At 37.5% G+C, this 17,018-nt stretch overlaps 1 protein-coding gene across 1 annotated transcript in view; it reads right to left on the bottom strand.

Moving 5' to 3' along the window:
- The window catches only part of LOC107088210 (protocadherin alpha-4-like), a 16,664-nt gene extending 844 nt beyond the window's left edge, over positions 1-15,820 (bottom strand). The window contains exons 1-9 of the mRNA XM_015380232.1: positions 15,712-15,820; positions 14,449-14,529; positions 13,910-14,139; positions 12,021-12,371; positions 11,637-11,825; positions 10,511-11,225; positions 8,741-8,920; positions 7,024-7,253; positions 441-940 (exon numbers count right to left, since the gene is read on the bottom strand). Coding sequence (XP_015235718.1) covers positions 441-940; positions 7,024-7,253; positions 8,741-8,920; positions 10,511-11,225; positions 11,637-11,825; positions 12,021-12,371; positions 13,910-14,139; positions 14,449-14,529; positions 15,712-15,820 — 2,585 coding nt within the window. The remainder of the gene's footprint in view (positions 1-440; positions 941-7,023; positions 7,254-8,740; positions 8,921-10,510; positions 11,226-11,636; positions 11,826-12,020; positions 12,372-13,909; positions 14,140-14,448; positions 14,530-15,711) is intronic.
- Between the last annotated feature and the right edge of the window lie 1,198 nt (positions 15,821-17,018).

Raw genomic sequence — 17,018 nt, 5'->3', positions numbered from 1 at the left:
TGCCGTTTAATTGAAATTGATAAGTCGGTTATTAGTTCAGATTAATTTACTACGTTTTCGACATGTATTAGGTACTTTATATTCATTCATGAACTACTTTGCTTCATATGATAGCCATGCATAAAACAAAATAAAACACTGTTCTTACCTTTTCTTTTGTTGGTAAAGTCTGAGTTCTGGTAAACGTGTCTCCTCCATCAATGCTAATCAGTTCCGCATCTACAGGTGGAAATTGTGCGGGGAAAACCACTACATCACTCTTCAGTGTGTCTGAGCTGAAACACACGTCATACTGCTGGGTAGCTTTAGAGTAAGACCAGCTACCGTCAGGGTGGGTGGTGATCATGGGGGCGCTGTACCTGCTAAAATCGTGATTTGTTCTATGGCATCTGACAGCTATTAAACTGATGAGACTCAGTAGAAAGATCAAAGACACTGACCCAATTGCGATCAGCAGATACAAGTTCAAATCAGAGAAGTTGTCATCTTTTAAATGCACATGTCTGAACTGAGTCTGGTCACCAGCTATGCTTTCAACAACCACCACCTCTATAGACACAGTAGCCGATAGTGAAGGTTCTCCATGATCAGAAACTAGAATCAACAATGGGTGGGTTTTCAGGTCATTGTCGCTCATTCTTCTTTTAGTCCTGATCTCCCCAGTACTGGTTCCGATCCTGAACAAGTTGTTTCCTTTCGGCTCAGACATATGATAAGAAAGCAACGCATTGTATCCAGAGTCTGCGTCCACAGCCCTGATCTTTGCTACAAAGTATCCGGATTCAACAGAATAAGGGATGGTCTCACTGTTAACGGATCCGTGCTCTGTATAAGGTGCTAAAATAGTTGGATTATTATCATTTTCATCCAGAATCAAAATGTTAACAGTCACGTTGCTGCTGAGTGGAGGAACACCCGAGTCTGTGGCCTGAACTTTAAACTGAAACGTTTTTAATTCCTCATAGTTAAAGGACTTAAGGTTGATTATATCTCCGGTCTCTGAGTTTATGTTAACTATTGAACTAACTGAGAGCAAGTGATTATTATCATATAAAAGCGAGTAGCTAACCCGGCCATTTTGATCAATGTCTGCATCAACTGCTGACACCGTTTTAATAATTGTTCCTGGTGGAGTGTTTTCTTTTATAAATATGTTAATAGTTTCTTCTGTGAAACGAGGTTTGTTGTCATTTACATCAAAAACGTGCACAACAATGATGCTGGTGCTGGAAAGAGGTGGACTGCCCTCATCTATGACAGTTATACTAATGTTATAGTAAGGTGCTGTTTCTCTGTCCAGAGGTCCATTAATTACTAAAGAATAGTAATTTTTATAGTTTGACTCTAATTTAAAAGGGACATTATCTGAAATTTTGCAATTAACTATTCCATTGTTACTGCTGTCTTTATCAAATACTGAAACAAGAGCTACAGCGGTGCCAATGGGGGCATCCTCTTTTACTACATTTAACAAGGTTGTAATTACGATTTCAGGTGCATTGTCATTCACGTCTAGTACTTCAATAAGCAATTTTGCATTTGAAGTCATAGGTGAGGAAGCACCGTCGCTGGCCTGAACTTGAATTTCAAATGCAGGGTTCTCTTCATAGTCTATATTCTTTTTAGCTGTAACTGTTCCGGTGTTTGCATCGATTTCAAACAGCTCGGTCTGTTTACCACGTCCTACTTCACTGAATGAATAGGTTACCTGCCCATTTTTTCCTTCGTCTAAATCCGTAGCATTTAAAGTTATAATAGCAGTACCCAGCTTTGCGTTCTCATAGATCCTGGCTTTGTACAGCGTTTGACTGAAAACGGGAGCGTTGTCATTGATATCCAACACATTGACTATTACCACCATAGAGCCCGATTTAGCAGGTGTTCCCCCGTCCAATGCCGTCAAAATGAGCCGAATTACAGATTGTTTTTCTCTATCTAAGGCTTTCTGAAGCACCAGTTCTGGTGTTACCGCCCCCCCTTTTTGTGTTACTATAGAGAAATATTCATTTTGACTAAGCCCATAGCTGTGCACGGTGTTTTTGCCAATGTCTGCATCGTGAGCTGGGTGCAGCAGAAATTTAGTCCCCTTTGCCGTTTGTTCGTTAATGTTAATCATTTGTGGATTAATAAGAAAAACAGGGACGTTATCATTTACGTCTAAAATTTGAATTTCAATGCGGTACAGTTTAAGGGGATTATTGATAACGGCTTCTATACTTATTGAGCATTTAGGATCATTATTACAGAGTTCTTCTCGATCTATTCTCCCATTCACATACAGAGCACCAGTCTTAAGATTTACCTCAAAATATCTTTTCTTCGCACCAGTAACGATCTGGAACATACGCGTTTCCAGATCTTTGATATTAAGGTTGAGATCTTTGGCAATATTTCCAACCACAGTTCCTTCGTTAACCTCTTCTGAAACGGAATACGAAAGCTGTCCTAAAGCCGTATTCCACAAACAATCCAGCAGCACAAAGACGAGGTATATCCGCGCAGAGCTGGCTCTCACCGGAGAATGCATATTCCAAATGCCTTGATTTATTTTGTCCACAAATTACAGGCTGACTGGCTGACTGTTAGAGAATGAATTGAAAAAAAAAAAATCAAAAAGCATCTCCCCAAAAAACGAATAACAGTTGCGTCCTTCAGTTACAAGTCCATCTTCTCTTTGTTTCACATAGATGTCGGAGACACGTCATGCATATCTAATTGTAGGAGGAGCTCCGACAAATAAAAAGGGCCAGTGAAGATACCACGGTCTACAAGGTCCCCATGTGGACAAATGCAAAGACTACAATCATGAGAAAATTTAGGGACGTGCAACCTAATAATCTTTAAGACAACTTTAATTTTTACTAACTTTTTTACTCCAACATATATTATTAATATATTATATTTTATATATACATATTCTGCATAAATCCACAAAACACGTTTCGTGTTCATTTCTTAAAAAGGCTCTTTATCTCCAGAGATTACTAAACACATCTTTATCGTCTCTATTTCTTTTTTTTATTTCTATTTCTGAACCATTACCCTATCTAGGAGACTTCCAACCATCATTATCCATTGAATTATTATAACTGAAGGTTAAAAAAAAAGTTTAATATGGAATCAAAGCAGAAACATAAACAATACTTATTTACCACTTTAGAAACTGTTGTCACTTTAACGATCACATTTGATTGTAAATTCTACATCTCAGTAATATTTCAGCCTTTTTAAAATGGAAGAAACTTATTTGTATTTAAAGTTGAAATATGTTGAACTCTTTATAGACATATTTTTATTTTAAAAGAAATGCAGATGTGTAGAGCAAATTTCTGCAATTAAAAAAAGTTGAGATCTTGGGGAGTGATATATCAAAAAAACAGATTGAGCACCACGGCTAGTAATCCGACAAAAGGTCTTGTGACTCCGACCCTATAATCTCCTATATTCTCCTTCTGTGCTTCTGTCTTTTTGCGCAATATGCTCTCATGTAATCGGGATAAATTTCACTATCAAAACCCACATATTAAGATATACAAGACACTCCTTTTGGGGTTTTCCCTAATACATATGTGGAAAAAGTCTGCATTTGTGGACACAGTGATATTTTTTGAATATTTAACTCAAAAACAATCATATAAAAAAGAGAAAAATAGAAACAACATATACATTTGATAGGACTGCAAGGTATTACCTTCTCTTTCATGATAATACAAGCTGCTAAGTGTATATTTCCTTTGTCACTAAGAACAGCAGTTATAGACAGCATAATTAGTTTTACTTTTTACCGAATACAAGGAACATTCACGGGAGAAATCTCCTAGAAATGTTCACAGTTAAAAGCACTTTCCTCAAAAAGAGCTTTTTTAAGCTGAACTCTTTGCTGACAGAATGATATTACAAGTAAGAGTGAGGAGAGAATTTTTAGAGCAATAATTACAGAGGGTGGAGATTAAGTAAAATATTCAGTTTTCTCTGCCATATTTGTTTGACTCTTCTGGTATTTATGTTTTACTGGTGAGGTTTTGAGAGGCACTGACGAGAGACACTTTGTTAACATAGAGGTAAAGAATGTGACCATTGTGGGGAGACCTCAGTCATTAACATGGCTACCAAGGATTCGATGCCCATTTAGTTGGCCTTTGCCACACGTCTTTACCCTATCGCACAACAAAATATCCTACCTGTCTTCTATCAAGTAAAAGTAACCACTGGGAAAAAAGAGACACTGGATTCTAGAGGATCCAGTAATAAACAAGTAAATGGGCTCTATGCACAAGTTCAATACTTCCTCAACTTAAGGTAGCTCTTTTGTTTCCTGTCTTTCATTACTTGCCAAACTGATAAATGCAGCTCTGTCTGACCATGATTACTGAGGCCAGGCACGTCAGTTCATCCAGTAGAAAAAGAAAGGAAACAAAATCCTGCCTTAAGTTCAGGCAGTAGTGGAATGGTGCATAGAGCCCATTATCTCAGTTGAGGAAATTCTACTTTAAAATAGACATCTCAGAACAGGACTCTCAATGCGGAATACATAAACATAGACCCTTTTCATTTCCCCCAATTAAGACTATACAAGCTTTGATGCGATAAAGAAATCTAAATTATATAATCAAAAATGATTGTAGGAAATTCTGTTTAACTCTCTCACATCCATCCATACTGTACCTTCTATTACGTAAGTTATTCATAAAAGGCATCTTAAAAGGGTGCGAATAGCTGAAACTATGGCAATACCAAAAACTAGAAAGATCAAGGAAATGAAAAAATATCACAAAATGCAAAATCTAACCAACAAAAACACATTTAAAGTAGACAATAAAGATAAGATAATTAATTACAAAATGGCTGAGAAGTAAACCTTTCCTTCTCTGTGGGTAAAGTCTGAGTTGTTGTAAAATTGTCCCCTCCATCAACACTGATCAGTTAATCATCTACATGTGGAAATTGAGAGGAAAACCACTACATCAGCCCTCAGGATGTCTGAGCTGAAACACAGGTCATACTGCTGGTTAGCCTTGAAGTAAGTCTAGCTTCCACCAGGGTGAATGGTGATCATAGAGGCACTGTACCTGCTAAAATCATGATTTGTTTCCTTTGGGCTCAGACAAGTGATAAGAAAGCAGCGCATTGTATCCAGAGTCTGCATCCACAACTCCTAAGTATCCTGTTTCAGCAGTATAAGAGATGGTCACACTGTTAACAAATCTTTTATGTGTAACTAGAAAAATATTTTTTTGATGAAGCCTGTACATATTAAAAGTATTCTTTTCAAAGTCTGAGTCTTCAGCAGGATTCATTGGAAATTTAGGCTGTGTTGCTGTGTTTTCACTGATGTTCATATATAGTAACGTGCTTGGAAAAGATGGAGAATCATCGTTTACATCCAGGATGGTAATTTAAAAGTGGTAGTTTAAGTGGATTATTAATAACTGCTTCTACATTAAATGAACTTTTGGCTTCATCGCCAAAGAGTTCCTCTCTTTCTATTCTCTCCTAGAGGTACAGAGCACCAGTATTTAGGTTTATCTCAACTACCTAATATTTGATCCAGTAAATATCTGAAACATGCAGGCCTCCAGCTCCTGGATGTTAAGATTAAGATCCTCTGCAATTTTTCCAAAAAAGGTTCCACGGTCCACCTACTCCGTAATGGAATAAGCAAGATGTCCAAAACTTGTCTTGACCTAACATTCCATCAGTACGAAAATAACATATATCAACACAGATCTCAATTCTTCTATTCTATGCATATTCGAATGTGACTATACAATGCTACAATCAATTTAGAAAGGAATGTATCTTTACTGATTTTTCTAAAACATTGTTCAAATGTGCCCCAATCATAATGATATTCTTACCATGACACAAAGCCTTCAGGAAAAGTTCATCTAAACACTCCTTTTCAGTAATGTTTCACTCCTGAGATCATAGCCATTTTCAGCACCATGGACAGTGAGAAATCATTAAAAGACAAGCTGGCATCTCTAAATAAAGCCGTAATAATAAACACAGAAACAAGCGTGTTTGCTCAAACTAAGAGTAAACAAAGTAATAGATCAATCAATCAGTCAGTGAATTAATCGATCAATGGAGGAATAAAACATCTGTCTCCAGTACCTTAGCTGCAATACCAGGAAAGTTTCTTATCAACTCTATATAATCACTTACCGGTTTACATATAAAGAAGGAAAACAAATCTATAGATTTTGGTTAAGTTGACAAGATATTTCCAACACTCAACCATCCCCAAAACAACAAAAAGAACTTTCTTTCTTAAAAAACGTGTTGCACAGTGAACATGTTAAAACATCCTGACACATAAAAGGGATTGGGTTATGATCAGCCCTCGGTAAATCCCCGCTTCAAAGCCATAATGAGCAGAGATTTTAATACAATAAAATTTCAAAGTTCAAAATCATATTATATTGGGAACTATGAAGTACATTTTTATTAATTAAAATGTGAATATTTAAAATGGCAGTTTCTGAAAAGTTAGAAATGTCTAATGTTGGTATTAAAATAAGATACTTTGCAACATTTTCAAAGAACAAACGTATTTTTTTATAAGACTTAACAAAATCATTAAATATCGGGATAAAATATGTTAACTCAGAAGGGGCTTACCTTGTCATTGTTTGGTAAAGTCTGAGTTCTGGTAAAAGTGTCTCCTCCATTAATACTAATAAGTTCAGCATCTATAGCTGGAAACGGAGCAGGGAATACCACTACATCACTCTTCAGTGTGTCTGAGCTGAAACACACATCATATTGCTGCGTAGCTTTAGAGTAAGACCAGCTCCCGTCAGGGTGGGTGGTGATCATGGGGGTGTGATACTTGCTGAAAGTTCTGTCTGTCCTGTAGCATCTGGCTGCTATTAAACTGATCAGACTCAGTAGAAAGATCACAGAAACGGAAATGATGGATATCAGCAGATATAAATTTAAATCAGATAGGTCATCTTCTTTTGTAGGCAAATGCCTAAACTGCGTCTGAACACCAGGTATGCTTTCAACAACCATCACCTCAACAGACACAGTAGCTGACAGAGAAGGTTCTCCATTATCAGAAACCACCACCACCAACGGGTGAGTTTTAAGGTCATTGTCACTCATTTTCCTTTTAGTTCTTATTTCCCCCGTGCTGGTTCCGATCCTGAACAAGTTGTTTCCTTTGGGCTCAGACAGGTGATATGAAAGCAATGCATTGTATCCAGAATCCGCATCCACAGCCCTGATCTTTGCTACAAAGTATCCTGCTTCAGCAGAATAAGGGATGGTCTCACTGTTAACGGATCCGTGCTCAGAATAGGGTGCTAATATACTTGGGCTATTATCATTTTCATCCAGTATTAAAACATTTACTGTAACATTGCTGCTGAGTGGAGGAATACCAGAGTCTGTGGCCTGAACTTTAAAATGAAACGTTTTTAACTCCTCATAGTTAAAAGACTGAAGAGTTATTAAATCACCTGTTTCTGAATTAATGTTAAGAAGTTTAGAAATACCTAGTGAGTCACTTTTAGTTTGTAAAAATGAATAGGTAACCCGACCATTACTATCAATATCGGCATCAAATGCAGAAACAGTTTTAATAACTGCCCCCACCGGGCTGTTCTCTTTTACATATATGTTAATTTGGGGTTCAGAGAAACGAGGTGGGTTGTCATTAACATCNGAGGTGTGTTATCATTAACATCAGAGACGTGTAAGAGAATGACACTTGTGCTGGAGAGGGGTGGACTACCTTCGTCTGTAGCTATGATGCTAATATTATATTGAGGCGCCTTTTCTCTGTCTAAATGTGCGCCCACAACTAAAGAGTAGTAGTTGTTGTAATTTGACTCTAACTTGAAAGGGACGTTATTGGAAATTTCGCAATTAACCTTTGCATTTTTACCCGCGTCTTTGTCAGAGATAGAAACCAGAGCAATCGCGGTGCCAATGGATGCATCCTCCTTCACTGTGTTTAACAAAGATGTTACTGTAATTTCAGGCGCATTGTCATTCACGTCTAATACTTCAATAAGTAATTTAGCATGCGAGGTGAGGGGCGAGGCTGCCTTATCACTGGCCTGAACTCGAATCTCAAAAGCTGTATTCTCTTCAAAATCTATATTCCTCTTAATTTTTATAGTTCCAGTTTTCTCATCTATTTCAAACAAATCGGTTTGTTTTTCCCGACCCATTTTACTAAATGAATAAACCACCTCTCCATTTTGCCCTGCATCCAAATCAGTGGCATTCACCGTTACTATCGACGTACCTATTTTTGCATTCTCATGCACTTTGGCTGTGTACAGAGTCTTACTGAATATTGGTGCGTTGTCATTAACATCTAAAACATGTATTAATATTGTCATACTGCCTGACTTAGCTGGTGTCCCCCCATCAACCGCAGTTAGTAGCAGCTGAAGCTCAGACTGTTGTTCTCTGTCTAAAGCTTTCTGCAGCACGAGTTCGGGAGCAACGATTTCTCCTTTATTTGTAACCAGAGAAAAATAATTATTTTGACTAAGCTTGTACATATTGACGGTGTTTTTACCGAAGTCCAAATCTTCAGCAGCATTGATTGGGAATTTAGCCCCTGCTGCTGTGTTTTCTCCGACATTTAGAGATAATAATTTGTTGGGAAAGGATGGGGAATTATCGTTTACATCCAGGATTGCAATTTCAAAACGGTACAATTTAAGTGGATTATTAATAACAGCTTCTACATTAAGCGAACATTGTGCTTCAGTACCACAGAGGTCCTCTCGATCTATTCTCTCATTTACGTACAGAGCACCAGTCTTCAGGTTTACCGCAAAATATTTTTTCTTTGATCCAGTAACGATCTGAAACATGCGGGCTTCCAGCTCCTGGACGTTAAGATTGAGATCTTTGGCAATGTTTCCAACAAAGGTTCCACGATTCACCTCTTCTGAGACGGAATAAGAAGGATTTCCAAACGCAGTATCCAAGTAGTAATCCACCAGAACAACGATGACATATATCCACACAGAACAAAATCTTCCCTGCCAACGCATATTTAAATTTATAAAAGTGACAAAAATCTATTTCGCAAAAACATATGTTAATTATAACCTAAATACATTTCTGAAAGAAATGAGCCAAACGTAATGATTTGAGGTATGTTTCATCTAGAAAAAAACAGATCTCCACGCCGTCATCTTCACCGTATAAATCCCTTTGTCTTTGTGGGTTTTTAAACGTGTAGCCTACTAAGGAAGGGCGGGCTTCAAATATCATATATCCAGCTAAAATGTGATGGTCTACATTGTCCCCATGTGGACATATGCAGGCAGTGCATGCAGAAAGGATAATTTGATAATTACAACCATGTTTGTCTTCCAACAGAAATAAATCCCTATGTTTCGATCAGAGGATGATATTGATCACTAGCTGGTCCATGTTTCTCGCCAATTTAACTTCTGTGATTACCATTTTCTAAGCAACACTTCACTTTCAGACAATCAAATATCAAATATTGTGGAATTCTTAAATCCTCCAAACTGAAGACATATCTCTGTATACATTCCAGACCTATGTTTCAGTGGTTACTATGAGTCTTATTTTTATTTATTTATCTTTAATGCTAATTTTGGAAGGCTTGACTGTTTTTCAAATTGAGAATTGTGGATATATTAACAGAACACAACGTTGACCAAAATGAACTTTTATAAATTCCAAGATTTTTAATACACACTATTTCGCTCTTAAGAGCACATCTGCCACAACCTCTTTCAGAACCATGGAGAGCACCATAAAAAGTCAAAGTAGCACTACTGCAGCCACAGTTCAGAACTTCTTGTATTAATTAAAAATAACATGCTTGCTGGAAGTAAGAATAAATTAAACTTCTGGCTCCCAAATCTCACTAGGCACACCTTGAAGGTTTAATAACAATATTATATAGTTACTTAATGCTTGAAAGAAAATATATTGAAAGATATAAAAAAAAATGTCCATATTCGGGCTGGGTAAAGATAACTGTTCATTTTCTGAAAAAAATAGTTAATCTTTTACAAGACTTTTGAGGCACAACAAAAATTGTTAGACTTTCCAAAAATTGGGGGTGGGGGGATACTAGCATCAGTAAATCCAAGCTTGTTATACAATTACATTATAAATCTGAAACTTATTTGCATAAATAGGCCATTTTGTGGAAGGGTACAACATATTGACAGTTTCACTTTCAGTGCTTTAGAAATGTTAATACACACAATGGGACTATTTAAAGAAACAAATTGAAAAATGTAGTCAATCTACAAACCTAGTCAAGAATATTTGCATCAGGCTGCTGACAAGTATCACATACATTCAAATTTGGAGAATATTATACATAAAACTTCAAATATAGGTTTCAAAAAGCATTGAAGATAAAAAAAAAAATAGCTTACCTTTTCTTTATTTGGTAAAGTCTGAGTTCTGTTAAAAGTATCCCCTCCATTAATACTGATCAGTTCAGCATCTACAGGTGGAAACGGTGTGGGAAAAACCACTACATCACTTTTCAGCGTGTCTGAGCTGAAACACACATCATACTGCTGTGTAGCTTTGGAGTAAGACCAGCTCCCATCAGGGTGGGTGGTGATCATGGGGGCGCTGTACCTGCTAAAATCGCTGTCAGTCCTGTGGCATCTGACAGCTATTAGGATGATTAGACTCAGCAAAAAGATCACAGAGACTGACACAATGGCGATCAGCAGATATACGTTCAAATCAGAGAAGTTGTCCACCTTTACAGGCACCTGTCTGAACTGATTTTGGATGTCAGCTGTGTTTTCAACCACCATCACCTCAATAGACACAGTAGCTGACAGGGAAGGTTCTCCATTATCAGTAACCAGAACCAACATGGGGTGGGTTTTCAGGTCATTGTCGCTCATTCTCCTCTTAGTCCTGATTTCTCCAGTACTGGTTCCGATCCTGAACAAGTTGTTTCCTTTTGTCTCAGACATATGATATGAAAGCAATGCATTGTATCCAGAGTCTGCGTCCACAGCCCTGATCTTTGCTACAAAATATCCTGCTTCAGCAGAGTATGGGATGGTCTCTCGGTAAACAGAGCCAAGCTCAGAATAGGGATCTAAAATGGTTGGATTATTGTCATTTTCATCCAAGATTATAACCTTTACTGTAACATTGCTGCTGAGTGGAGGAACACCCAAGTCTGTCGCCTGAACTTTAAATTGAAACGTTTTCAACTCCTCATGGTTAAAAGACTGCAGAGTTATTATATCACCCGTTTCTGAATTAATGTTAACAAGCTTAGAGGAACTCAGTGAGTCACTGTTAGTTTGTAAAAAGGAATAGGACACCCGGCCATTATTATCACTATCAGCATCAAATGCTGAAACCGTTTTAATAATTGCCCCTACCGGGCTATTCTCTTTTACATAAACATTAATTTGGGGCTCAGAGAAACGGGGTGGGTTGTCATTAACATCAGATACTTTAATATTTACAGTGTTGGTGCTGGAGAGAGAGGGAGTCCCTTCATCAGTGGCTAGGATAGTTATATTATATTCAGAAACCGTCTCTCTATTTAGTGTCCCACTAACTACTAATGAGTAATAATTTTTATAATTTGTTTCCAGCTTAAATGGGACTTCATTTGGAATAACAGCTTTTACCTCTCCATTTTTCCCACCATCTTTGTCCTGCACAGACACAAGAGCAATAGCAGTACCAGGTTGTGCATCCTCCTTCACTGTGTTTAGCAATGATGTTACTGTGATCTCAGGAGCATTATCGTTTAAGTCTAGTACCTCTACCAGCACTTTACAGTGAGCAGACATTGGAGGATGACCTTTGTCACTTGCCTGTGCATGAATTTCAAAGGCAGGGTTTACCTCATAGTCAACATTACCTTTGATTAGAACAGCACCTGTTTTAGAGTCAATCTGAAATAGATCTAAAACTTGATCTTGACCTTTAGTTCTTAAAGAATATTGTATTTCAGCGTTTATCCCATCATCGGCATCTACTGCATTCAAAACTATAACTGTACTACCCACTGATATGTTCTCAGATATCCTCGCTTTGTACAGAGAACTACTAAAAACCGGGGAGTTGTCATTGATATCCAAAACTGTGATAACAATCTGTGCTGTCCCTGACTTTGGTGGATTTCCCCCATCCAGAGCCGTCACAGTAAGTTTAATGGTCGGCTGCTTTTCTCGGTCCAGAGCCTTCTGAAGCACAAGCTCAGCTGACACACTGTCTTCACTTTTGTGGATCTCTAAAGAGAAATAATCGTTTCGACTGAGTTTGTATGTGCTGACACTGTTCTTTGCGACATCCAGATCTGAAGCGCCTACAAATCCAAATTTCCCCCCTGGCACGGTACTTTCGGCTATATTTAGAGACTGCAGTTTTTCAGAAAAATACGGTGCATTATCATTTATATCAATAATATTTATTACCAATCGATACAGCTTCAGTGGATTATTTAGAACGGCCTCTACATTAACAGCGCATTGTGCTGCCTTAGCGCAAAGCTCCTCTCGGTCGATTCTTTCACTGACATAGAGGCTGCCCGTTTTCAGATTTACGTCGAAGTATTTTCTTTTAGATCCGCTGACAATCTGAAACATCCGTGTCTCCAGGTCTTGCAGGTTAAGATTTAAATCCTTTGCGAGATTTCCCACAGACGTACCGGGATTTACCTCCTCTGATATAGAATATGAGAGCTGTCCACATCCCGGTTTGCAGAAACATTCCAAAATAACAAAGAGCAAATAGATCCTTAAAGGTCCGTGTATTTTTCCAGTCGGCATATTGTTATCCAGTTCGTTGGAAGCGCGTCCTGGACGGTAATGTCCGTTTAATGTAATGATTCTTTAATGTTATTCACGGGGTATCATAAACGATCACTGATTTAAAAATAAATGGGCAAAAGGATATTCGTCCTCTTCTGTTCTGCGTCTCTTTGTTACAAATCACTGAGGAAACGGCATCCTATGAATTTGGGAGGGTCCATAAGCAGGCTACACATGCCATGCGACGGTCTATGATGTCCCCAAGTGGTTGTTTAAATCACTACATTCAAGACTGGTGATCTTATTCATCAGCATCCGTTTTGTATTTTTGGTCTAATTTCTTTAAATCTAAAATAAATGACTTATAGGATATATTTTGAACACATAAATTAAAAATAAACATTAAAAATAATTCCAACTAAAATTCATAGAACACTGCCCAACGTCATTTTCCTTTATAAAGACCGTTAAGGTTTAATATTAGCATGCCCCTTCCCACAAAAAAAATGTTTGTATCTTTTTTCAGCACCATGGATAACGACACTTAAATCTCAAACACACCCTCTAGACATATGAACGTTTTTTTTAAGCCCATGCAACAATATGTTTAAAAAAGGATACCCACATGAATACATTATGCCGTGCAAAAATAAATTAATAAATAAAATAAAAGTTTTCTATATTCCCACACTTCATTAACATTTTCAAAAATTAAAGTTGCAGTACATATAATGGAATTATCTTACCTGTTCTTTGTTTGGTAAAGTCTGAGTTTTGTCAAAAGTGTCTCCTCCATTAAAACTGATCAGTTCAGCATCTACAGGTGAAAACGGTGTTGGCAAAACCACTACATCACTCTTCATTGTGTCTGAGCTGAAACACACGTCATATTGCTGAGTAGCTGTAGAGTAGGACCAGCTCCCGTCAGGATGGGTGGTGATCATGGGGGTGTCATACTTCCTGAAATTGCCTTCTGTCCTGTGGCATCTGACAACTACTAAACTAATAAAGCTCAGCAGAAATATTACGGAGACTGAAACAATGGCAATAAGCAGGTACAAGTTCAAATCAGAAAGGTGGTTCTCCTTGATAGGGACATGTTTAAATTGAGTCGCAACATCAGAAGTGCTTTCAACCACCATCACCTCAATAGACACAGTAGCTGACAGGGAAGGTTCTCCATTATCAGAAACCAGAACCACCAAAGGATGAATTTTCAGGTCATTGTCACTCATTCTCCTCTTAGTCCTGATTTCTCCAGTGCTGGTTCCGATCCTGAAGAGGTTGTTTCCTTTGGGTTCTGACAGGTGATAAGAAAGCAGCGCATTGTATCCAGAGTCTGCGTCCACAGCCCTAATCTTTGCTACAAAGTGTCCTGCTTCGGCAGAATATGGAATAGTCTCACTGTTAACAGAGCCATGCTCAGAATAGGGAGGTAAAATTGATGGAATATTATCATTTTCATCCAGAATTAAAACATTAACAGTCACATTGCTGCTGAGCGGAGGAACACCAGAGTCTGTAGCCTGAAGTTTAAACTGAAAGGTTTTCAACTCCTCATAGTTGAAAGACTTTAGGCTTATTATTTCTCCTGTCTTTGAATTAACACTTATTAGTGTAGATAATGGGATCATATTACTAGTACTTTGTAAAAATGAATAGCTCACCCTGCTGTTCTGCTCACTGTCAGCATCAGATGCAGTCACTTTTTTAAGCATGTCTCCAACTTCCCCGTTTTCCTTCACATGTACAGTTATCACATCCTCTGCAAAAAGCGGTGCATTATCATTTACATCAGAAACAGTTATAGAAACTGTATGTGTATTTGAAAGCTTTGGGATTCCATTGTCAGAAGCAGCTATGGTAATGTTGTAGTTAGAAATTTTCTCCCTGTCTAGTGGCCCATCAACTAACAAGGAATAATAATTTTTATAGTTGGTTTCTAGTTTGAATGGGACATAATTCCTAATTTGAATCTTAACATCACCATTATTTCCGCTATCTTTATCTTGGACTGACACAAGTGCGACAACGGTGCCAATTGCGGCATCCTCCTTTACAGTTTGATGTAATAAGGTGAGAGTGATTTCAGGAGCGTTATCATTTAGATCCAAAACTTCCACCAACACCTTACTGTGAGTCGACATTGGTGGCTGTCCTTTATCACTTGCTTCTACGCGTATTTCAAATGCTTTTCTCTCCTCAAAATCTATATTGCCTTTTACCTTGATGATCCCTGTCTGTGGTTCAATTAAAAACATATCTAATATGTGATCCTGGTCTTTGCTCCTCAATGAATAAACAATCTCACTGTTTAGACCATCGTCTACATCGGTGGCACTCACAGCAAGCACTGTGGTTCCTACTAGTGCATTTTCTGTAATATTTGCTTTATAAAGCGATTTGCTGAAGATAGGAATGTTATCATTATTGTCTAAAACTTTTACAGTAATCTGTGAGGTGCCTGATTTAGGAGGACTCCCACCATCTAACGCAGTCAGTGTCATGGTGATCACAGGCTGCCTTTCTCTGTCTAATGCCTTCTGCAACACCAGCTCTGCAGACACACTGTCACCTAATTTGTGCACAGCCAAAGAAAAATGCTCATTCAGACTTAATTTGTAAGAACTGACCCCGTTTTTCCCTATATCTGCATCGGTCGCTTCAGATAAAGCAAATTTCACTCCTGGTAAAGTACTCTCAGCAATATACAGATTCTGCTGTGTGGTGGTAAAGGATGGGGCATTGTCATTTACATCTAAAATTTCAAAGTCAATATGGTACAATTTCAATGGATTATTTATCACAGCTTCTACATTAATTGAGCATCTTGGCTCCTCTAAACAAAGCTCTTCCCTATCTATTCTTTCATTGACAAAGACAACACCCGTCTTAAGGTTAACCTCAAATAATTTTTTCTTTGATCTTGAAACAATCTGAAACATACGAGATTCCAGATCCTGTGTGTTGAGGTTTAGATCCTTGGCAATATTTCCAATCGGTGTTCCTGGGATTACCTCCTCTGAAACGGAATAAGAGAGCTGTCCAGCCACCATTTGTAGGCAAGAGTGGAGTAAAAAAAGGCAAAAATACATCTCCAAAAGCCTCAATACACAAGAGAAAGACATTTCTGTCCAATATAGATGAAGAATGTGAACACACTCAATGTCAACGTGGAAAATTCCAGATGCAGTATGATAGTAAGTGCACTGAATGGTTGTAAAATTTAGCGTCCTTTTATACCACCCTCAGTGCCTGTAAGACTGACAGAATGTTCAGCTGAATACAGGAGGTGCTTAGATGCTTCAAAAATGCACTGCTCTCTTTGATAGAGCATCAGTGACACTTAGTGGAGAACTGGTGACACAGGCAGAGCAAAAAGGTTTACTCTTCATGAAACATGTGCTTTTTGCATGACCAAACTGAAAGACGTGTCAGTCTCACAAAGTGTGGCTCATATCACTTCATTATAAGACACTTTAATCTCATATCACCCTTTTTAAAAAAAAAAATGTATTTACCTAAAACTGTAAAAAAAAAAAAAAGTCTGTAAAATATACAGCAAAACATGCACCGTCAAATAGCGACAGTAAAGACCGTGAAACCAAAAGCGGTCTTTTAATTTATGAAATACATTAAATAATGGTTAATCAAGTGACTGGAAAAAACACAGAATATTACTCTAAAAATAAATAAAACTCACATTGATTCACTGTGAAAATCAATAAATTTGCATATATAAAAAAATATATTGTAAAGATAAAAATATCTAAAACATTAAATTTTAAGACATTATTTAGATAAAACTACAGGTTACTGAGTACTGCACATTAAAATTTACATTAAATACTGGTTGATTGTGAAGCAAGCATGAACTTTAATTTCTACAGAAGCTATCCATCCATCCATCAATTATCTGACACACTTTTCCCGAGTGGGGTCGCAAGGGGTGCTGGTGCCTATCTCCAGCTGTCAATGGGCGAGAGGCGGGGTATGACAATATAGTAAAGTAAACAAATTGCACCCTTTGTTTTCAATGCTTCTTAATCTCCTGTTTCATTTTTTAAAGAAGTATGAAAAAAATAGCATATCATTGAATAAAGAAGAGGTAAATTCAAAGTTAAATCAGTTCTTAAAACTGTAAATGTAGATAACTATATGCAAAAGCTGCATTTAAAATGTTTATGACATTGTTTTGTCTACTTGCCTTTTATTTGTGCTATAGACTTTTTGATGCATTGCAAGCTCATATTA

The sequence above is a fragment of the Cyprinodon variegatus genome, unplaced genomic scaffold, assembly GCF_000732505.1.
Source record: "Cyprinodon variegatus isolate N-32 unplaced genomic scaffold, C_variegatus-1.0 Scaffold210, whole genome shotgun sequence".
NCBI classification, from domain to species: Eukaryota; Metazoa; Chordata; class Actinopteri; order Cyprinodontiformes; family Cyprinodontidae; genus Cyprinodon; species Cyprinodon variegatus.
Note: the sequence above shows the minus strand (reverse complement) of the source record. Positions and strands in the feature narration are given on the sequence as shown.